Source organism: Neolamprologus multifasciatus, chromosome 11 (genome assembly GCF_963576455.1).
Source record: "Neolamprologus multifasciatus chromosome 11, fNeoMul1.2, whole genome shotgun sequence".
Classification (NCBI taxonomy): Eukaryota; Metazoa; Chordata; class Actinopteri; order Cichliformes; family Cichlidae; genus Neolamprologus; species Neolamprologus multifasciatus.
Window position 1 is genome coordinate 23,457,143 of NC_140449.1, and position 24,920 is coordinate 23,482,062.

General features: G+C 40.5%; 1 protein-coding gene and 1 long non-coding RNA gene across 3 annotated transcripts in view; one reads left to right on the plus strand and one right to left on the minus strand.

The window, feature by feature from the left end:
• LOC146508513 (nectin-2) overlaps positions 1-2,107 on the plus strand; it is an 86,344-nt gene extending 84,237 nt beyond the window's left edge. Inside the window, exon 10 of the mRNA XM_085177687.1 lies at positions 587-2,107. Coding sequence (XP_085033813.1) covers positions 587-805 — 219 coding nt within the window. The 3' untranslated portion in view covers positions 806-2,107. The remainder of the gene's footprint in view (positions 1-586) is intronic.
• Positions 1,561-24,891, minus strand: LOC146508514 (uncharacterized). Of its 2 annotated transcripts, none has more exons than XR_014876890.1 (2): positions 24,792-24,891; positions 1,561-6,196 (listed from the first exon to the last, which is right to left on the minus strand). It is a non-coding gene; the product is annotated as an uncharacterized LOC146508514 (long non-coding RNA). The 2 variants fall into 2 exon arrangements; XR_014876889.1 differs by having other exon boundaries at positions 21,216-24,891.
• Between the last annotated feature and the right edge of the window lie 29 nt (positions 24,892-24,920).

Sequence of the window (24,920 nt, forward strand, 5' to 3'; positions counted from 1 at the left end):
TTATGATTCTGAAAAATGTCATTTCACAAAATTAGTATGTTTATTTTCGATGTTTCCAATATATTTTGGTTATTTTCCCCTTTGTAAAACAATTATCTGGCACAAGATTAGATTTAAACTCTTGTGCAGCTCCGATAATTAATCTGTAATAGTTCACAGAGCTGCGCGTGAACAGCCTGTTTAATTCACTGATTTTATTTCTGTTTAAATATTCTGACTTCCTGGGCTCCCCACCCCACCCTTCCTACCCCTGCTTTGTTTTTGCTTCCTCCTGTGCCACCCTAAAAATCCTGTATATGCCTCTGATACTTGTGATAAGCTTTTGGTCCCCAGTTATTATTAACTAGAAGACTAAAGGTGAGACACTTGCTATGCTGGTTTTGATGAATGCCATAAAAATCTGTTATTTTTATCGTTGCTGGTGATAGTCTGGTTTACCCAAAAGCATTTATTTTCTGAAAGAACTGAAAGAAATCTCATTAATGATGCTATCTGAGTCTAACTTAATGTTTCATCTTTTTTAGAAGGTGATGATAGAAACCACCTCCTATTGTATGATATGCTTATCTTTCCTTATTGTTGGCAGGACCTGGATGCCTACCAAGATGAGGATGACGATTATGACAACGGTGACTTAAACAACAGAATGCATTACGTGTCCGGTGCCCCCTCTGGCTGGGATGATCCAGGGAATAATGAGGTCCCTCCTCCTTACCTGCACGTAGATGTTGACCGCCAGGACTACCACCCCGTCCCCAACATCAGCCGTGGTGAAAGCTTCGTGTCGTCTGCCATGTTTGTGTGAGGGCTGTCAAAAGCCACAGAAAGATGCTAATGTGTGTAAATATGAGCGTATGCGAATGATTGAATGAATGAATTCATATTTCTGTAGGTACGTGGGAATGTGAACATTTGATGCTTTAATTGTGAATTTTCAGGTTACAGGTAGTCTTTATTGTGAAGCAATCACGTCCAGCCTTGTGTTACTGGTTGCAAACGTCCATCAACTTGAGCCAGCAAGACACAAACTGTCGCCAGTGCGCACAGCTGTAGAGCACAGCTGCAGGAATGTAATGAGATTTTTATTCTTAAACTGTACATAAAGCAAACGCTGTTGTTGGTTTTTCATATTCAGCTTATGAACACTGTTGAAAGGAGCAGATGTTGACGCTGAATCTGTTTGCATTGCTGTCATACATATTTTACTGAGGCGGCATGGTTAAAAGAAGCACAGTATGGGGGGTTTTTACGCGATACCTCTGTTTAGTCTTATGTCTCACGTTGTTGGTTTCAGTCTCAATAAAACAGGCGCCCCGCGGAGAAGCAATTAGCAGCAGTTAATCAGGTGGTGCTTAGAAGACACCAGCAGACCGTGACGACATTAGGTTTTAAACTGCAGTCAGTGGGGTTTACTGCTGCTGCAGCACTTTGTTTTGATTTAAATATTTTCTTTTTACCGACTTATTACTTTTCTTTCTTATTTTTTGTGCATCTGGATTTTGCCTTTCTGTTGCAAATGTAATGTCATTCATCTCCCTTTAAGCAAACTGAGAGTGATCCTTTCTTTTCTTTCTTTTTTTTTTAAAGTGGATCCATCCCTCAATATTTAAACCATAGCTTTTCTCAGCACTGGCAGTGCAATATGAGGGATATTTCTTACTAAAAAATGAAGACCAAAAATGCATTTTGTACCTATTTTTATTAGTCGTAGCATCATAATATAAACTAGCATGCTAAATTTGGTTGAGGGCAAATCTGGATTATGTCTATGAAATCTACATTGTTTATCTCTCTAGTGGAGGATTAAATTATGAAGTTGAAACAGAGGTTTGCACAGAGCCTGTTTGTATTCTCGTATCGCCGTCCATTATCAGGCTCAAGGGTTAAAAAGGTCAATTGTGCTTAGTCAGAATATGTGTCTTTGTGTTGGTGCCAACCAGGGGTTTATTTTATTTAACCAACTTTTGTTAAAAGTACTTTCTGGAATAATGTTGGCTTAAATCTGTTTTACTCCTTTTTGTATTGTATTATCTCAGTCATTCTGACTGTTTTTCCATTTAATAAAGTAAACAGTAAACTCCGATCTTATTAAAAAATATAAATTTGACTTTGTGGTGTTGGTCTTCATTGCAAACAATTCATTATATTGCCCTCAGTTGTTATTCCTCCATTTCACCAGATGGGAGCAGTGTGGACTGAAAATCCCTGAGTGTTTAGCACAGCAGAGGGAGTCTTGATTCCCACCTGCTAATGTGTAATCCAAATAATACAGATATTGTACCGGGGAGTGCTTCAGCTTTGATTGAATACTGTCACTTTGTAGCATTTACGAGTGAATGATGGGTGGAGTGTGGGGCAAACTGAAGCTGCAATACCAGCAGATTTCCATTTAAGGACTGCAGCAAGCTCTAGCTCACCTGATACGGTGGTAGGCACACTCTGTGCTTTCCCCCCCTCTTGTCTGACTCATCTCTTTCTATCTCCAGCTGTATTCCCTCCAATCCTGTATTTAAACTCTACGTGCACTGTTACCTAAGAGCATCGTTTTTGGATCCGCATGGTTCACTTGCAGCACTGTGACTACACCAAAAGGGGCCAAATATGTGTTCCAACCGACTATAAGGATTACATGCATCACTTTCGTGCACCACTGACTCATATGTATAAACTACTTGTGTCTTGCAGCTTATCTGTATTAATTGGCACGGTGTGCAGCAGTGTCCTGACTGAGCGGGTCTGCTGCAGATTAGCCTGAGGTGCTGCAGATGAAGGTGAGGCCTGACTAGCAGCTCATCATGACTCTGCAATCTGTTCCCTGCCTGAAATTCTGATCACACAGGTACATGGGGATTCTAGGAAGTACTCGGTGTGTAATGGGATTACTGCCGACATAATATATTCTGTTTGGGAGGGCCATTCAAAACTTAACGTCAAGGTCGGCTCACTCTGCAGAAGCAGTGAAAGCTCAAGTGGTACCTGGGATTTTATTGTGTGCTGAACAACAATAAAAATGTTGAGTGCCTTCTTATTTTAACTGAGCTGCAGTACCTTATGGTGACTTTGCAGCATGCATTATATATTATATATTATATAAACATCTGAATCAATAGATATGATGGGAATTGAACAGTTGGAGTCCTTTGTAATGGCTTTGCATGTATCGATTTAGAGAGTTAGACTCGGATTTAATTTGAAGCTCAAATAGTCAAATTTACCACAGTGAGCAAAGTTTGGAAGTTAAACAGTTTTCTGTAAACTAGCAGTGATCTGATAACTAGACTTCGTGAACTGGCATTTAGGTAATGAGTGAAGAAGGCAGAGAATAAACCTTCCATGCCTTCAGTGCTGCTAAGCTGGTTAAAAATAGAGGCAGAAGAGAGGGATTGAGAGAATCGGGGTGGACAGAGAAGATGGGGGGGGAGGAGACTACTAATTTGACTCCCAGTAAAGTAGGTAAGCAGGGGATTACCGGGTGACCTTGGCTGCAAAGTAAAGCAAATGTGTGGCAAGATGTTAAAGGCTCAAAAAGAAACTCACTTCATGCAGCTACAGTGATCCTGCGTGCTCTTTGCAAGCCACCAGCTGCCTCATCCGATAGACAAACACTGCCTGGGCTCATCATGTGCATGACAATGATGAGCATGTTTGGTTGCATGCTGATAGCTTGGTTGGTGAGTAAAGACACATTTATAAGTACAGGCCTGACCGGGATTACTCACAGAACATCTTGAAGGACCTTGAGTATCTATTTTAGGAGTGCAGATTAAAGCTAGCAGTAGCATTTAAGCAGCAGACTGAAAGGAAAAGATCATAAAAGAGGAAAGAGATTTGGTTTAGTCCTGCTACTTAGAACTGAACCTTAAAGCACCTACGGTAGAATGAAATGAAATGAGCTCCCCATCTCCATGTGCACTGGATCTGTGCTCATGTTATCAACAGTAAAAACTAAAGACCATGTAAGCAAGTTTTTCAAGTACATTATACCTGAAAAGTCCTGTCTTTTCAAAAGAAAACTTCCAGGAATTATCTTGAGAGGCCTACAACCCCCCAAAACTCCTCATCTGTTCCCATTTCTCTCTCCAGCTTTCACTCTTATATTTTTCCCCCATTCTAAACGCCTTCACTTCTCAATTCTGTAAACACCAGGCCAGAAGAACACGATGTCTGAGGAGAGAGCAAGAGGGCGAGGGAGGATTCAACACCGGCCCCGTGGTGAGTGACACTGTCGAGACGCCTGCGCAAAAGGGAAGGCATGTGAGTCAAGAGGGGAGTGGAAAGAGGGAGAAACTGATAGAGAGGGTGATGTAGATAAGGGGCACAGGCCGTGAAAGAGAAAGAGGAGCTTTGGAGGATTAACGGGGGAGCTGAATTTGGAGGGCAGACGAGGCCAGCAGACAGCAGCTGGGGGAGGCCTGGATCACATCAGATTGGTTCAAATTTTAACTTTGTTTCGCAGATGGGCTTCCTTTGAACCCACAGACAGGGTTATTGAAATGGTTAAGTTACATGCTTTACTATTAAAAAAAACATGTATGTGAATCTGTGAAAGTTCAAGAAAAAAATGACCAGTGACAGATTGTTCTTGAAGAAAATGTATTAACCTTAAAAGACATTTAATGCAAGGTCAAGTGAGACTATAAATAATTCCCCAAAGATTGTAGGTGCTGCAGTGTCGAGTGACCAGATTATCTGATTGGCTGGTTGTTGCTGTTCCACACATGCTTTGTATCAGGAAAAACAAAAGCCTTCTGAATGTAACAACTGGAGGCTGTTATTTTTGCTTTAATCTTCCTGTAAGGCTAGATTTTCACAGATTTTAACCAATTATTGTGGACAAATTAATTAATGGCAACAATGTTATCACAACATCTGTATTGTCTTTACAGGCAAATGAGCTGTCTGCATGCATAGCTGTACAAAAAGGATGAAAAAGAACAACTAGTCAGATATTTACAATAATATATGATATTGCATTATAGTGCATTAAGACAATATGCACGTGTGTATTACCACCATTTATAAATATCATATAGTAACACTGGTCCTGGACCAGTCTACATAGTGACATGAATCACAACTCATTTGTGGATTGTTCAGCTTTTATTGTGATAGGAGAAAACATATATAATAATATAATAAAAATAATGTAGTAAACATGATACAAATTAAAACCCATATATGCAAATTCATATTTAATCTTTTTTTATTTATTTTATCTGCCAGGAGGTTCAATAAACACTTCATTTTTCAAAACAAATAAAATTAAAAAAAAAAATTATGGAAATTATGTCATGCTTCAGGATTAGAGACCTAGAGAAACCAAACAATGTTCTTCCAAATGAAAGTATCTGTATTTAGAAAAGCTTACTGTGCTCGCCGTGGCAGTAACATGTCAGCAACACTTGAAAGAAACAATAAAACACTGTATGAATATGTGTGAGTGGAGGAGTGTATCTCGTACAGAGAAAAATAGTAGCAGTAACCTCAATATTGCCCAATGTACATTGGGTGAATAGCCTCTCTGTGTGCGATATTTGCAACTGTGTTTCCTGGGGAAGTCCTGATCTCGATCGGTTAAACAGTGGTTCCCTGCACTCTGTACTTACTGAATGTCTCCCTTTAACCGTCACCACATTTTTTCATTTAAATAGGTGGGATGTCCAACATGCCCTTTAAATATCTCCCTGAGTGAGCTCAAATCTCCCTGCTTCTCTTATGCTTTTCCATGAATGATGTTATCATGTCATAAGTACTTACTCAGTTATTATCAGCAATGAGCTGTTGACAGGATGTCATCCAGCCTCTGCTAAAATATTTAGTATGTGAGAGTGATGCAGAGTGAAGTGGCTGTTACACTACACATTCATCTGAGCCTCACTGCTGATTTGTAGCCCTGTCCTCATGACACGTCTTTCCCCTCCTTTCATATTTTGTCTTTTTATTGATCTTTTATCTATGTATCTATTTATTTTTTCCTTGTGTTAACTGAAGAAATATTCATTTTCAACAAGCCTAGCAACACAAGAGTCCTCCTCTTATGCAGGTGATATTATGTTGAGTCTCAGCTCTGGTCCAATCAAACTGGGGCGGGTTTCCTCTCTCCAATCGCAGCCGTTCGGCCTGCACTGCAGCTGCAGGCGGGACGGTGGGTGTGCACGGACGTGCATGTTCTCTTTATCTAAAGCAGGTGCTCCACCTGGATAAGATGAGGGCAAGAGACAGAGCAGAGAGAGAGAAAAGTCACGTTTTATTCGCTTTATTCAATATAGGAGGAAGTCCTTTGGCATATCTGAATATGTTACGAGAGCAGAAATAAGCTTCACTCAGCAGGATGAGATGAGAAAGGCCTTCAGCCTTTAGGTTAAAACTACAACTAAAAGTGTCAATCACAAGTGATGATGCTACGAACACTGCTGACATTTAATGATTTATGGTTAATCAGAGGATTCTCCATGAATGACAAGTTAGATGTGGGAAAAAATGTTATAAGTTGCTGCATAAATTAAACAATGGATCACTTGTATCCAGACGCTCTCTGTAAAGGCTTCGTAAGTAGTAACTAATAGCATTAATAATGCTTACTAGATAATGCGCTCCTCTTTAAGGATTGAGGCTCTTTCCTTACATCAGGAATTAATATCTACAACAAAGCATCTTCTGCAGGAACAGTGAACTGTTTGTCACAGCCTTTGTGTAACTGACGTGTTGAGGTTTGTCATCCTTTAGATTTTCCAAAGTTTTATTTGCTAATACAATGTTTATTAATGGCATTAATTATGGGGTTTCCATTTACCACATAAATGTATGCAGACTCTGGGAAGTGCCCTTTATTCTGTGTTATATAACTCCCTCTGCTGTGTAATATTTTTCTAAAATGTCATCAAGTCTTCAGTAACAAATGCTAGAAATAAATCTCCAGTAAGAAATTCTAAAAAAGGCTCTGCAACAAAGCTCGAGCTTATTTGAAAAACTAGCGCTTGTGTCATAAAGCAATTAAAGGTTTTGAAGTGCGCGACTCAAATGTTGTTGTTATCAGAGAAAAGTGTGAATCATCAGTATACATGAATATACAGTCATGAAATACTTTATGGAGGGTTCTTATCAGAAAAATGACACTTATAAATTGTTTGCAGCGACAACTTTAAGTGTGAAGTTGAATTTGATCCTTTCCTGTGCTCTACCTAACCTTCATAATGGTATTATAGTTTTTTACTGACATCTTTAGCCCCCAATTTTTTCCTTTCAAGCCACCTGCTTGACACCTGCCAGGTCACTGGTGACCTCAACTTGGCTTAAAGGTACGGTTAGGTTTTGGTTAACTCTGTTTGCTGAATTTGTTTTTGAGGTGGCTTTATAAAGTTACTGAAAATGTTTCAATTTAGCATGAGGTTCAACAAAACTGCCCAGTGGAGTCCTTGTGTTTGTTGCATACAAACAACAGCTTGTTATTATGGTAAGTTGCAGTGAATTGGGCTATCACGGCACTTGAGTGCTTCTTTGCATAGTCTAGATTATCTTAGGCTTGATTAAACATACTCATGAAACCATTCATGAGCTCTCATTGTCTCCATCTAAATTTTTAATGTGTCTGTAGTTTATTAAGACATCTTTCAATTTATTATCTTTTTAAATCATCAAGACAAAAGCTCCTTGAAGCACACAAAAACAAAGCTTGTACTTAGACACAAATAAGAGTTGGCTGTTTAAATAAAATGAACCCACAATAGTTTGGCCTTTCAGTTATGAGTATTATTTACAATAGAGCTAGCCCTGCACTGAGACACACTGGCTCCCTAATCAGCCTGGGTTACACTTTGCTTCACTCTATGTTTGACAGAGTGAACGAGTAAAACCAGCCAATGAAGTCAACACAGCGCAGTGCCAGATGTTTTATTCCCCCGTGATGGCACAACATTTGAACAACTGAGTGCCTCTTGGGTTCTCATCCAGACTCCCTCCCCTTTATCATCCCTAATTTCATTCAATCCAAAATCACATTTCTGGGCAGTCGCGCAACCTTGTCTTCCCATACACATACACACAGACGCACTAATACATTCAAATGGCTGCCAGGGAAATACTTGAATAATGACACATGAATGGCTAAACCGCTCATTCAGTCAGAGGAAACAAGCCTTCATTTAGCAGCACAACATGTTAGCATGTGCGAGCTGACATGACATAATCTAATGAATGATGATTTATTTGAGGGTTAGAGCTACTTACGTTAATGAGGTGTGCGTTTGTGTGTGTATGTGTGTGTGTCCCTATTAGCCTGCCAGGGTGTGTCCAGATGTTCGTGTCAATTTGATCAAGCCCGCAGCCATGCCCGAAGTACTCCATAATCCTCATGGAAACAGATTACCAGAGCTTGAATTTATCGATATAATCCTCAAGCACAGTTAGCTCCAAAGAACACAAAGACATCTATCCCATTATATTCATATATTGATCTTGATCTTGTCTTGCTGCAGAGATTGTTACTGGAATTTCAATGTGGGCTGTATGCCATTATCTGCTGTTGAAAGCATGTTTGACACAATGAAAATCCAACTTTATGATGCATTTTTTCCCCTTTAACATGTAATATTAAGAAGATGAGATTGAGATTAATAGATCCACACAAACAAAAGTACAAAAGTACTAGAATTTTAAAATTGCTGGTTCCTTGGAAAGTATTGTGCAAAAGTCTTGAGCCTTGCCCCCGTCATTTCTCTGTATCTTGCTAGGAAAATAGAAAATAAGTGTTTTATTTAAACATTTGGGTTTCTTATTATCTTCAGGAATAGCTCTCAAGCCTTCTTGAAGGACATTCAAAGCTGTTCTTTGGATCTCAGCTGCCTTTTGTTCCATTCTCTTTCAAGATGATCCCACACTGCTTCAGTAATGTTGGCGTCCTGGCTCTGCAGAAGCCAATTTATGACTAATTGTTTTCCTATCCAGTTATGCTTTTAGTGCATTGGCAGTGTGTTTGTGATCATTATGTTGTTGTTTTTATGTTGAAAAATTTAGCTGTTGCCAATCAGATAATTTCCAGATAGTATTGTATGTTGTAGTTTGGTCGCCTTTCCATTGAGACCATTTCTGATGAGGCTTCAGTAAACTGCACTTCTCAAGTCCTGTGTCACATCTTTGCAGTGTTTTTTAATTTTATTTTCCTTACTGTTCATCTACTGTAGATATTTTTAGGTACTGGGTCTGCGACACACAACACTGGATGGCAGACCCAGTACCATGACACTGGGAGTTGTTTAGTGAAAATATTATTTTATATCTATCAGACTGAGTTATGTTTATGATTCAAAAAAGCCTGGAGATCTATTACTCAATATAAATTTTACAAAATTTCAAGAAAGTTTGGACTTTTGCACAGTACTGTATAAAACCAAAAAATACTTTCTTCCACAAGTTTGCCTCCAAGGGCCACACTGCCCTCTGTGTCTCACCTTGGTCATCAGTGGATGATGATGACCTCAGATTTGCCACTGTAAAATATCTGTGGAAGTTTAAATGGAAATCTGACAATCCCTTCAGCTTTGCCTGCGGGATAACGTTCCGCTTCACTTGTTTATGCTTGTGTGTGTTTGTGCGCATGTGTGCAGTTAAGTTGCCAACTGCATGTTCTCCTGTGCACTGTCATGCATAACCTTGGGAACTATCCTTCCTCTAAGCATCATGGGATGGCTCAGAGGACGGGGAATTATCCAATCAGCCGTTAGGGTCACCCCAGTCAAATGACTCTAGAGACTCGCTGCCTCCCACCCCCTACACCACCCTTTTCATCTCCTCTCTCCCCATCACATTAGTCATCGGTTCATACGCACATCCACACAGAGTGTTTGATGTGTAAATGCGTGCCGAAGACACATACAGTATAACTAGGGCAATTAAAGTCGAGTGTAACTGACGTGTTACAGCTCAAATTAGACTCACCAAGAGCACAGCAGCAAGGGAGGAAGAAAGAAAGAGCAACGTGAAACAGAGGTGAAGATAAAGAAAAAAGAAGAAGTCTGTGGAGGACAAGACAGGTGACATTTAAGGGGAAAAGTGCAAACTTAAGCTCTTTTGCAGCATTAGCATCTGTGTTTCTGCCCAGCTAACACTCCTCCTGCCTGTAAGTGTGTGACTTAATAATTCAGGGTAAATTAACATAACCTAAACAAATTGTCCCAAAACCTGTTTCAAAACGAGTGCTATTTATAGGCATAGAAAAGTCTCAGTGGTTAGAAGACAGCTAAGCTTAAAGGCACAGCTCACCCCAAAGTTAAATATAGACATTTTTCTTCTGGGCTGTAGTGCTCTTTATCTGTCCTGATCATTTTGGTGTGTCGTGAATATAATGGAATTAAAGTTGTCTCGTAGCGCCAAAAGGGCCAAAAGACCCAGCAGCAGCATACCTATTCAGAGATCATAACCTTATCAAATAAATTCAAAAATACTGTGAAGTTAGAACAATTTTTTAAACAATTGAACCACAATCACAAAAGAAACGCTACTGTTCAGCTCAGGGAGATGTCATTAAAGTTTACATCCTATTTTCCTGTCATGAGGGTGACCTCTGTGAGCCGTGTAGTTTGGCAGGAGGCAATAGTTCCCTCTATAAGTCATGTATGTTTTTGTGGGTGGAGGTGTGTGTGTGGTGTTGGGGGGATTCATGCTGTATTTTTTATCTTTGACATGTTTTTCACGCGTCTCCCATTGCCGATGAACTCCGCTGTCACCTTCCCCGTTCCAGCCACAGTCAACAAATCAGCATTCACCCGGCACACGGTGTCATCCATATTGAGATTTTGAGGACTACATGGGAGCATGTTTGTGCTGCTTAAAAGCCTCTCTCTGTGGGCAAATGCATGCACAAACAGACAAAACCGCAGTACCATAAATAAAACATCAGGAAGCCGGGGTCAGAGCACACAGTCAGCCACAACACTGCACTCCTGGACCATTTAGGGTTAAGAGCTTTGCTCAAAGGCCCAGCAGTGGCAGCTTGGCAGTGCTGAGGCATGACAGCATTACAAGCTGGAGAAAAACACATGGATTTGGGCGTAACCCTGTATTTGTGGTCTCATTTCCACAAATACAGAATCTAATAAAGGCAGTGCAAAAGTGTCAAAAGGTCACCAGCACTGAAGCTGGACAGTTATTCATATCTGGTCCTGGATACTAGTAGGCCATTGCATTTCTACGAACACACTACACTAAGAAGTGAAAACTCCTGTCATGACATAAACAGTACACAGTGTCGTTTGCGAGGGAAATTGGAGGTGTTACTTCTCACTTGTTAATATGAGAGCAGCAGGCTGCACACTGCTGGTTGGAGTCCAAAGATACAGTACAATGCAGTAGTCCAGGCTTGAGGCTTCTCTGCGTCAGTCAAGGGTAAAGCAGGATGTAGTTTGGCAACGTTCTTGAGGAGGAGGTTTGAACATATTGTTGCTCTTGTATTCCCTCTTTTCCAGTTGGTGGGATCATGGTTAGTCTAATTTAAGGTCTGGCATGCCTGTTACATTTCTATATCACACAAGCTCTTTCTTGTATATATTATGAATGCCCCTTTAGCTTACACATCTTGTGTGGATGCAGACACACAACCCTACTGAGAGAACAATATCTGAGCGAGTACGTAATGAGTACACAGCAGCCTCTTTCTGTCAAAACCATGCTCGGGATAAGGGCACAGATACACATCCAGTGGACAAGCCTAAGGGACAGAAGACACAGAAGCGCACACACAGAGATACGCACACATCTGACACACACTCAGAAGACAAATGAACTTCCAAAATTAGCGAGCAGAGTGGAGATGTGTTTCTTTTTCTACAGTATCTTTACCTTTTTATTATATTCGTGTGTACATGTGTATGTGCGTACGAGTGTGTTCATCACTCGATTGGTCCGGTAGGCCACTGTCTGACGCGACCAGGAGCAGCAATAATGAAAACACTGCTGAGGTTGCCTAACTGGCATAGCACTCCATCACACTGACTCATTGGGAACAGCAGCACACACACACACACACACACACACACACACACACACACACATGCTCATGATCCATGCAGAAATATGCTGACACATACAGTCCCACACGTCACTTCATACTCTATGCTCTTGGTGCCTTTTATGCCATCTGTCTTTTACATGCACGCACGGAGACACGCATGCACACGTGCAAACACTCCTTTTCTCACCCGGAACAGAATGAGGACACACACAGCCACACAAAGCAACACATCTGGTTAGACCACAGCACTGCAGTTCCTGCTGCTGACGTACCACACACGCAAGGTCTGGATGCCTTGCTGAGCGCTCTGCAAGCAAACAGCCGTTAGAGCTCCGTCAACTGTTGTTAAAACCATATTCACCTCTTTATCCAGCTTCAGGCTATTTTTGTGTCCATAAACTGTATTTTTAAGGAACACTCGAATGTTTCAAAAAGCACTTATCGGCTTTCATGCCAAAAGTTACACGACACCATTAAAAGCACTCCTTGTTGGTATGGTAAATATGAAGTTAAACCAACGAGAAGTCAGCTTAGCGTATACTGTAAGCAGGTGGGAACATCTCACTCAGCTTTATACCTAGTTAACAAAATCTGCCTGCCTACAGATCGGGATTATATTCTGAACTACTTAAAGGAACTGCACCTGGCCAAGAAAAAGTATGATGCCCTCTTTATAGTTATATTTTTTCATGCATGCATTAAACTTGTTTGTTTTGTTTTTTAACATGTAAGTGTCAGCTGCTCTGTTTCCAGTCTTCACGTTTAGCCAAGCCAGCACTCTCCTGGCTTCGACATCATAATTACTATAAGACTGAGAGTGGTATCGATCTCATCATCTATTGTTCTCTTATACTGTGAGTAAGCATACAGCACAGATTTCCATTTTCTTGGCAAACAGTTCTGGGAGACTGTTTATCCAACCGTAATCACATTTTTGTGCCCGTATTATTACTACCGCTAAATGTGAGCCTTGTTCTTATTCTTCTCTTTCATCCCTTTCAGAGAAACTCTTGTGCAATAAGAGTGTGGCGTGCTGTCAATTTAATCTGGATGGGGTGACGTCTGCATGTCTGCCTCAGAGGGAGAGAAAGACAGAGAGGTGGAGTTAGGCAGAACTACGCAGCTGAACTTTTAATCCTCTTAGTGTCCTCAACTATCTATCTCTCATTCATCTGTCTTCTGTCTGTCTGCAACTAACCACTCTTCTACTTATTGTATCCATCTACCTATTTCATGTAGCGCTAAATTGCCTCTGAGGTTGAGATGAATACATTTCAGTTTCTTTCTTGCTCTCTTTTGCTCGCTTCCTGCCTCATCCGTGACTCAGCCCCTCTTTCCTCCCTCCTTTATCCGGCTCCTCTATGTGCTCTTCCCTCTTTACCCTCTCCATCTCTTGGGCCCCCTGCAAGGTCGTTCCCAAGGACGGCCTGCTCCCAGCATCCCCTGCCAGATAGGCCGATAGGTATTAAAGGACCGCTTCCCCTGGTGGAGCACATGGCTCAACTACAGCTCTGCTATAACGCTGTCATCATTCCCATCACTCCCGAGGCTTTTTACTGTACTTCCTTCATGCACATACACACACGTGCCAGCTCACACGCATCAGTGAATCCAAAGGCACAGCTAACACAAGATGCTGACAGTATATTATGCTCGCATTCATACGCTAGCCGGATTCTTAAATCAGGTGGGGGCTGCTTGCTACTCCACACGACAGGCCACTTATCAGAGTGACAAAGGATGCATGCCTGCAAATACACCGATGCACACAGGCAATGAAAGAAAAGTACTTGACCCATGCTGACAGATAGCCAGCACTGTCTGAACTAAGCAAACCTTTTCCTTTACTATAACCTAGTGTGACACAATACAAGCTCAGCAGACCTGAAAAATACAAAGCGAACAGCTTTAAAGCAGCTTGAGCGGTGAGACAGTCAGCAATTTGGCCTCCATGGACGACAAATTCGGTCTAATGTGCTGTCTGGAATAGAAAGAGGATAAAAATCTAAATTATTACAGTTGAGCTGCGAAGGATTCCTAAAAAATGACTGCACCACTCATCTACTAATCTGCTGAATAATCATAGTGTTTAAAAGCCATTTTTAAAAGCGGTGACCTCATTTATGAGCCAAATTGACACTTTGTGGTATTAAATACAGAAGTCCTGTGCTTTGTTATATCTCATTCAAAAAACAAAAATGAAAATTGATATCAGAACCTGGCCGACCATAGAAAGCTTGACAAGTCAAAGCAGTCTCCTGGAGAGTAGAGGATAAACAGCACTGTTGGTAAATTTCAATGCCAAACTATTGGCAGTCTCCAGAGTTCCCACATTTGTTTGGGGCAGGGTCCTTATTGTGTGTGACAGATGCTGGGAATATAGGGAATGACTCGATAAATTGAATTTAGATTTTTAGCCTGTTTGGACTTCTTCTTTGAAATTACACCAGTTTTTATTTCATTCTATTGTGTCACATAGTCAATGAAAACACTTCACAGTGTGCGCGTTTTGTCTCATCAGTCAAGAGAATATTTTCCCAAAAGTCTTGGAGATTATTGGCAAATGTCAAACAGTTTTTGTCTAGTTTCTTTCTTGTTGTTGAAACATGAACTCTCACCTTAACTAAGGCAAGTGAGGCATGGAGGTCTTTAAATGTTGTTCTGGGTTCTTTGTGACTTCCTGGGTGAGTCATCAGTGCGCTCTTGGAGTGACTTCTGGGAAGGTTCACCACTGTCCCAAGTTTTCTCCATTTGTGGATTATAGTTCACTAGATTCCCTTTAGAAATGACTTTGTAACCCTCTCAAGACAGATAGATATCAATGACTCTACATCAAAGCAGGATGTGTTGCTTTTTGAGATCTGTTAGCTTACTTCATTTTGTCAGACAGTTTCTATCTAAGGGATTTCTTGATTCAACATGTCTGGCAGTAAACATGCCTGGGTGTGGCTAGTGAGTTTAGTTTCATTAGCCAAACCCAGGCTTGACGTGAACTCAGCTTTTCAAAAAATGTGGTTAATAACAATTAATCCATGATTTAACAAGAGGGACAATTACTTTGGACCAGTTTCCTCTTTCGAGGTTTCAGGTTTTAAGTTAATTCTGATTAAGATAAGGTGAGGGGCTCCCTTTTGTAACTTAATATTTACTGTAGAAAGCCAGAGTTGTATCAGCCTTTTCAATCAACTCAACAGTAAATAGTTTTTCTCAAAACTGCAAATCCACAAATGTGCTTTACACATCTATGAGGATGTTTTAACTCCATCAGGCCTTTCTCTTTACCACTCATACAGTTTAGGGCGACTGGATTTTCTCCAGGCTGAGATGTACATTGGTACACCCTGTAAAGATCGCCAGCCGGAGACAGACAACAGACAACAGTGATAACCACTGCACCAGCATGGTGGCTGTCACATAATTGATACCATTGATACCATCATCAGCACATCACATTATGTTTCTTAATTACTGCTGCTTGGGATTGAATTAATTATGAATGTGCGCAGGCTGCACACTGTCAACATATTACTCAGTCTGCTATTAATTTTGTTGATCGCTTTATCACATTCTTAAGTTTCTTTATAGTATGCAGAAGAGTTTAGTAAAATCATGGCAATCATAGTAAAATCACTCGCTTTTAAAAAATTAAATCAGGATTTTACTGTGAGACATGAGTTTGAAAAGGAAACAAAGTAACAATTCGTTAAAAAAAACAACAACAACAACTTTACTGACTAACCTTGAGAATTTTTTGAATGTGTATTCTTTGGTTGAGGATATCCAGTGAAAACAAACACCATGGACTTTATTTATTTCTAAAATTATTCTCCAAAATGCCAGTAACGTCTATTTAACTTTTGGCTAAAACATGAAAGAACTCCAAGGCACTCTCTCTTCAGATAAAACTGAAAGGCCTATTCTCATTCTCATGGCAAGGTCATGAAAACACTGGATATTTTCTAGTTATGTGCCATAAATTGTTAGCTTCCCTTCTATGACGAGAGTGGAATATTCCACCAGTGAAGCTCCACCAATAGGAGGAGTCTTAAACCTGGACAGACGCGGGATATCGACACCAAGTCAGAAACCGTCACCACATTCAATCTAAATCAAACAAGATAACACAAAGAACCATCAGTCATACACACGAATGCGTCTTTTAAGTCAAATAAGGTTTATAGAAAAGGAGTAAAAATCTAAGTCCTCAGTTAACCTGGGGTGTTTAGTGGCCTGTCATTATAAATCCAAAAAGCTTCCCTTTGGTATTTAACCTTTGTTTAACCAGGCAGGTCATTTAAAGAAACCCTACACTCACTTCCAGCCGCATATTTTTTCTTTTGTCTGTATTGCAGGAGCTTAACCCAGACTTCAAAATAATCCTTGTTTTTCCAATACATTGCTTTAGTGTGTTCCCTCAGTTCATCAAAGTCTGAAACAAGCTTTTTTAACTTGAGCCAAAATAAAGAAAAGAAAAAACACAAGGCAGCCCAGGCTTCAAGCCAACCTTCTTCTGATTTCTCGACCCTTGAGTTGTCTGCCTGAAACATAAAGACACTATCACCTCTCTTTGAGACTGTACAGACCCAAAGGCAGAAAATGTGGCATAACATGTTAAATTGCAGTAACTATACAATCACTGCCTGTTTATTAGGTGCACCTTTTCAACTGCTTGTTGATGCAGATATCTAAGTAGCCAATCACACGGCAGTAACTCAGTACAATAAGCCACATATACATGATCAAGACGATGTGCAGAAGTTCAAACTTAGCATCTGTGTTGTGGAATGTGGAAGAAAGGTGATTTAAATGACTTTGAATGGGGAATGGTGGTTAGTGCCAGACAGGCTGTCCTGAGTATTTTAGAAACCGCTGATCTATTGAGATATTTCAATACAACCATCTCTGCAGTTTACAGAGAAAGGCCTGAAAAAGAGAAAATATGTGAGTGAGTGAATGAGTGAGTGAAAATGACTTGTTGATGGCTAGCTGCAGGAGGAGCTAAAAGGAGCTAAAACTCAAATAACCACTCTGTACAACCGAAGTATGCAGAAGAGCATCTCTGAACGCACAACATGTATCGATCCTTATAGCAGATGGCCTACAGCAGCAGAAGACTACACTGGGTGCTGCTCCTCTCAGCCAAGAACAGGAAACAGAAGCTACAATTCACACAAGTTCATAAAAATTGGATAATAGAAGACTGTAAAAACGGCTATACTACATTATAATGACAGAACCAAAAACAAAACATTCATAATCTACCAACTGCACAACCATCATGTCAGAATAGGACCAAACAAAGAACTATATTGAGACACCATTGCAAAACAATCACATATAGTTTTGCAGTCAATTTTAAAGTGCATTGTACCTCAAACTAGCTCTGCCCAGATCAGTGTCTATATGCAATATGTGCATTGCCTAATAATATACCATTGGAAGTAATGATGGGGGAAACCTCTGTAATCAAGTGCATTGTAGGCATTGCTTAAGAAAATACAACTTTAATTGATGTGAAAAGCCTATTTTGACGTCTTTTTTGAGTGAGAAAGAGCAGCGTTGCTGCAATGCTTTAACAGTGGGAAATGAGGTAATGGGCATTTATGGTCTTAATGGAACTTTAAGTGTGCTTTAAGTGCACACTGAGAATAAATACCTAATAGTAGGCCGTTACATAAAACGGAAAACAAGTGGATGGATGTTTAATGTCTAATAGCCTTGCAGACTGAGACTTTGAAAGCACATTAAGTGCATTTTACTTTCATTCACAGTTCTTTTACTCATTTTTGTTTGTAAAAAAATATAACAGAGAAACCCCTGAGCTGAGTACAAAGAAATGAGCAGCTGATTAACTTTGTGCGAAAATGCATTAACCAAAACCACAAAAATGGATTTCAACAATCAGTTCAATTTAATAAAAATGAATTTAAGTTGCAGATGAACTGAAACCACTAAGAGCATGACATTATTAATTGCTTTTTTTGCAGATATTACTGTGACTGGTTTGTGAGAGGTATTTTAAGTTATGGCAAAAGAGGCAAAAAAAAATGGTGGTGAATAGGATGCAGAAAGGCTTTGATGTAGTGGCTGTGGTGCTGAAAGGACAGCTACCGGACGAGGCGGAGGAGTCAGGAAGGAGGGAGGAAAGGAGGAGAGGAAATGCTTTAGAACCAGATGTACAGACAGAAGGAGAGAGGAGGTGACTGAAAAAGATTTACTTGATATAATTTGAACAGTAGGAAGATGAAGTCATGTTTAGATTTGGCTGATTATCAAATAAATTGGTGAATAACTTCAATATACTGTAAAAGTATATGGGTGTACTGAAAGCACCATTTTTTTTTTCTTTCTTGAAAACTCACTCCTCTGTCTTTGTTTTCTAAATTGTATTATGATACTGGCAGACAGTCTAATAGCACATAGCAGGATAGGCACAGACATAATTAAAAACCTGATAAATAGCTGGGCGTCTGAGGTCTGGCCACTGAACATGCTGCTTTGCTGGCATAGATGCCTGGAGCAGTTAATGCCATCACTGACACCTTTGCATGACATGAGCCTGCTATTCAAAGTCGCTGGTTTACAGGTTCAGTCTATTACAAAAGGTTTGCATCTTTTAATATTGGACACTGTGTTTTGATGCAACGCCATTTTTAGCTTCTGTCTCTTTAAGTTCCTCTTATGCTTTTGTGCTCAGTTGTGCAGCCAATAGCAGGATCTGATTTTGGCATTTTAGCCTTTATTGTATAAAGAATAATATAGCAAGTAAATAGGATAGTGGGCTGGATTGGCACACAAGAAACACCCTGAGGGCGACTGGATCCTGGGCCCCTGTAGTAACTTCTTGGCATATGGGTCACCTGCTCAGCCAGGTGAGTTGTAGCATAACAGAACAATTGACGTGTAATGTTCGAAGCTGAAACAGATTCAGAGTACGGAGTAAGCAGTCTGGAAATAATGACAGAGTTTGAGCCCGCTAGCTGCATGTGGATTTAGTTGAATCAAACTTTACTATTTAACACACTACCATAAATGGTATAAGAGGGCATTATGGTGGTGCATTGCATAGTGATGGAGATAGGTATCGAAAGAAAAGGCTGGCTTCCAAACAGGGCGTTTATTACTTCCCTTAATTAGATGTCCTGTAGCACTTTGTGGACATGCACAGACTGTGCTTAATTATGACTCTGTCTTTTATCATTCAGTGAAATATGTAAAATCACTTATACTAAGTAACAGGGACAGTTAGCATAGCTCAATTAAATAGCTCCCTGAGGCACCACCAGCTGCAGAAAGAGGTAAGACATGATCCTCCTCACTGACTCTTAACGAATTCCCAATATTTCTAATTTCCAACTCTACAACTGTTGGACTATCATATAGTTCACAGTTCAAAATATTTGTTATTTTTTTTATACAGGGCTTTTACCTGTATATATGCTGAGCTCAGAATTTCAAACTTTGACCTTGTTTAATATGAACATCCACCTTTCTAACAATATATATATGACAGAATGTAAGTAAAAGCATTATAGATAATCTACGTCTGCTGCTGATATCCAGTGTGCCTTCTGCATTGTTACAAAAACTGCTTACACTGTACTAAACCGCTGATACTGAGAGGACAGGAGAACATGCCGACTGAGAGGACTGTAGGAGGACACACTGCAGGGGGCTGACTCTCACATAACCTGACTTTTTTAAGCTTTTTCCGACCCCGTGATTCATTTGCTCATGCTGCTGAGTAGGAATCACGTATGAGTAACCAGGTTACTGACGTTCCCTGCAAACATTATAATATGATCCACATAACTTAAAATCTAGCTGTATGTGTGCAGTTGTGTCCTCTGCTTGGGTCATCTGGGTGTCATTGAGCCAGAAGGTTTAACAAAAGAAAGCCTCTAATAAGGAACAATGACCTACACCCTGAAGTGATGTCACTGACGTGGCAATCTAACAAACAAGACATTTTGATATTACTGGCCTGCCAGCTTTAAATCCCAGTGTTTGCTAAACAATGGCAGAGTTAAGGTGCTTGGGTTTCCTCGAGTTGCACAAACAGATGTGTCTGTAAGAGGTTATGATGTTCACAATAATGGAATCCAAGTTTTACAAAATGCTTGTATTTGTTCCTTTCAGCTTTTTGTGGGAGTCTTACTTTTGAACATCCCCAAAACAAGTGGGCTGAGCTCCCACTACCACAAAAGTGAAAACTTATTCATAAGTATTAATTATTCCTAACACAGACTGATTCAGGACTCTAAAGTTTTGAGATCTGCCCCCGATAAATATAATACAGCTGTGAGCAGGTAGAGGGCCTTCAATGTGAGTGAGTGTAACATGTAAAACTAGACCATTCAGTTTCAGGAAAAACCACTTTGGAGTGCTGTGATTGCGAAACCTGGTCTGTGGCATGCTGCTAAAAAGTCAGTTAAGAAGCAGTTAAAGTTTCCATGGTAATAAAACCTGTCAAAATTCTCTGAAATGGGCTCAGCACTCCTCTCGCAAAATGGCTTTTAAAGGTCAAACTGTAATTCGTGTTTACATGAAAGATGACATCTGACAACCTCCCCTGGACCCTTAATGGATGGTTTTTTGTAAACCATTCATAAAATAATTAAAAATGGTACAACATATGTCAAAACACTACAGAACACCACCGAGCCGATCATTTTGGTTTTTGAACAGAGCAGGACTAGTTAGGTGCAAAGGTTTCTGGGTACTTTTCTTTGGTTTTATTTCAATAGAGAAAAACATATAGTAGGATTGCTTGCTTTGCAACAACCCCACCAATAATCACCAGGGGTTTCCTTATCATTGTAAAATGTTTATTCTCTTAGGTTTATAAAACCCTGAAAACCTTTGTGCTTGCCACAGCAAGTTGTTAGATTTATACTCTGAAATAAATGCTTTTATGTAAAGGCAGCAGTCGTACATAGATTGAGAGGGTGAATAAAAATAAATCACTCTCTTTCTGTTTATTGTCTGTCTTACTTTGCTCACACAAATGTATTTTACTTTCATACAAACCTACTCTCCATCATTCTCACAGATTTCTGTTTTCTAATCTGCTTTTCTTGTGTTCTGTATCCAATTTATGATATATCTTCTGTCCTTCCCCTCAGTGCAGCTGTATGATAACCACAGCTTCACTGCCAGTCCTGTATCATTCCATCCACGCTAAATCCCAGAGGAATTTTCCACCACCCACCTGGCTCTGTTCTCCTTCATCCATGTCTTATTTCCCTGCATTCTTTCTCACGCTTTCTTTCTGTCATACTCCTTAAGCCCATCAGCCTTTCTATCATTTATCCTCCTGCCATCTCCTTCCTGCTCCTCTTTTTATGCCACCCTCTCCGTCTTTCTCTCTCTCCCCCCTCTCACTTCCCTCTGCGTCTCCTCTTTTCCTCCCTTCTCCCTGTTCTGGACACTGTGAGTGGAACACAGATTATGTCAGACATTTATAAAACCGGATTAGCTAGGATCACCTTCACACATGCACACACGCACACAAAAACAGATGACTTCGTACACCCCCACTCAAACCCTAATTTTAGCTATCCATAGATACACTGCAATGCCAAAAGTATGCGGACACAGCTGTTTACATAATTACTAGTAACGTATGCTGCACTTCTGGTCCTTTTCTGCAGTTATCTGAACTAAATCTCACTCCAGGTCCAATGAGGATGCCTACCAATACAAAGGAAGGGTCAATAACGTCCTTGCACAGAGCAATGACACTAACCCTGTCCGACACCTCTGGGATGACCTGGAATACTGACAGCAAGCCAAGTCTTATTGCCCAGATACACTACTTGTCCTCACAAGCCCCTCTGTTGCTGAACAGGAGCAAATTCCTGCAGCCACGTTCATAAAATCTTGTGAATAACCTTCCTAGATGAGTAAAAAATGCAGTAGAAGCAATAATGCCTTTTAATTCTTTTCTATTCTGTGTGAACAGAGTGTTTTAATGCAAGCATTTTGCCATTAAGTATGTTGAAACTAACAAATACTGCATCCATACATACATATGCTATTTCCGTCTGATCCATGCAGTTTTTCCCCACGTGGCCTCCACACGTACGACGTATGACTGCAAAACCCCATGATACACACCATTCACCTACAAAGCCTCTGACGTCATATTGCCCAAAATAACTGACTATGCACTCATGACACAAGCACATGGCACTTGAAGCCACGCAACTCTACTTCATTACTTCATACGAATAAGTCAGACGCCACAGAATCCACAGAATCGGTAAGAATAAAAATATGAGCCAGCTTTCTCTCTGTGCCATCTCTCGCTTTCCTTCTCTCTCTTATTCTTTTCTCCCTGCATCCCCCACCCTCCCTCACCCAACCCTCAATTTCTGACTCAGCAGAACAAGACAGATACAAGGTCATCTGACTGCTGTTGCTGTGGAGCACTCGATTTGGGGGGATTCTTCCCTCCCCCCCTCTTTCTTGTACTGCAAGGCGGGTAAACGTTGAGAGGTAGAGAGGCTGAAAGGAGGGAGAAACATCACGGCATGACAGAGGTTATGGAAGGGTACAGCTGGCAGCCATTTTAATTCAAATGAAAAGAACTTTATTAGCAGCAACCACACTGACAATGTCACCCTCACTGGCAGCACTGAGTGCTTCAGGATCAAATTATTAAGCCTAGCTGTGCATTGCATATATGGGCTACATATCTATTTATTTGGTGCAAGGATTTTGTAAATCTGAAAGCAACAGAAGCTGTCGAGATAAAAATAATAAAGATGTTCTGCATAAAATATCTACACGTACAATGTGGTTGCAGAGTGAAAACTGACAGTCAGATTTAATCAAGACTGCTCCCCATCCATGAAACCCCTGAGGTTTATAAGCATCTGTTATTACTGACTGGATACTAAACTGCATTAGTGTTGTGCATTTCTTATATATCTTGTATAGATTATCAAATCACATTGCTAAACTGTTTAGGCTTTACGGACATATCTTTAGATGGACACTATTAAAACCCGATTCTTCATGAAACCACAATAGAAATATTTTGGGGGGAAAATACAAACAGAACATTCCTTACGAAAGATAGCTTGTACAGTTAAGTATATCTTGTAATAAAGGATTAGATAAAGGGAAAACATGATGCTCTGGAGCCTTCTCTTCCGCCAAACCAGCTCAACACAGAGAAGGTCAGAATCTTAGAATTTTCCACCACAGTAACAGAAAAAGCAGGTTAGGTTAGGTGTGCATATTCATGTTACTTTTCATAGTGGCGGCACTGACTTTAGGGTGAGCATCCCACAGGCAGAAGAGTGGGTGGTAAAAGGTTAACAGCCAACATTTATCTGGATTAACACAGAAGCCTGTTATTAATACAGACAGGGCAAAATGTTCTTTGAAATCAGATCTTAGACAAGCAGTGATGGAAAAACAAAGTGTCAACGTTTAACATCTTGTTAGTGTTGTATGAGTGGGATTTACCAGAATGTGTATTTGAAGCTTTACCCCATCCATCTGGTTGTTTGGGAAGGTTATGAAAACACCAAGCATCCACAAACAAAATGATTACTCACTGCTAATTGCATCTCATTGCGTCTTTACTGATTCATACTTCCCATATCAGATTAAATAATAAAAAATAAAAATGCAACGTGCACCATAACATCTTGTTTTAATAAAGCATCACGGCTGACTGACCTCCAACTCTGAGCTAACCTCATTCTGATGCTCTGGGGCTTCACGGCGCTGAGTGGTCATCGTCTGGACCCACAGCAAGAAACCCAGTGAGGCATGACAGCAATCTGCTGCAGGGACAGCACGCGTGACTCCCAGCTTTCCCTTGCAAATCAGGCATCGCTGTGCATGCATGCATAGTATATATGTGTGTGTGTAACTTAGCAACTCTGCATGTGTGCTTCCACTGCAGCATCACGCCTTCATTCCAAAGCACAAAGAGGAAAAGAAAAATGTACGACCAAAACATTCAATGATAACTCCCTGCTACACACGTGCCAGCTGCCTGTCATTTTTGCATGTCCTCTGTTTGTCTCTCTTTCATGCTCTCTGTCTTTGAACTCTCTGGCACCGTTACAGAAAGCAAAACTCATCCTAACCTGTCCATCTTTCTGCCTGACCATTGTTTAATGAATGCAGTCTAATTTGTTAGACTAGCTCATTAATCTGAGTGTGTATCCTTGCAGAACCGGTCAATCCTGTGTGTGGGATTGACAGCTAACCTCATAAATGTCAAGTAAAGTGAGCCTTCCGAAAATTATTGTAGTGCTTAAACAATCCAAGTTGTATTTCTTTTTTACTTCCATTAAGATTCATCTAGTTTCATCCTTTTTTACTTTCCTTTTTTAAATTTCGTTTTGATTTTTTGCTTAGAATAAGTCTCCCCGTTGGGTGAGATGCTGACTCTGCATTGTCAGAACTGTACACCTGCTGATGGAGGCAGTCAGGTTGCAGGCTGCTTTCTGCAGCCGACCATGCATCCCGATATGCAGTGACAGACTAATGACTGAACTGTGGCTCGTGGCTTCACCCTCATTCTTTCTATCTGAATTTCACACGCACACTTTGGATGCCCTGCTCTCTTTTCTCTGTCTGCTGTGCCCGGGCCCACTACTGAGGAATGGATGTGCACGACATGCTCATGATAGGACCAACACGACATCCAGGTGCTTGCTTAATACATGCAATAACCTACTGCACAAAAAAATCCACTATTTTATGGGACATCAATACATTACACGATGAACAAACACAATCACGACAACTAGAATCTAACCTTGTGCGTCCATTTATACAAAATTTCAGCATAGAGACTCGCGATGCTGCTGGCTGCAAGCCTCAGAATTCTGCAGTAAAGCAGAAAGGAGGGGCAGAATTAGCTTTCTATTGGCTGGCTTGTGGAGTA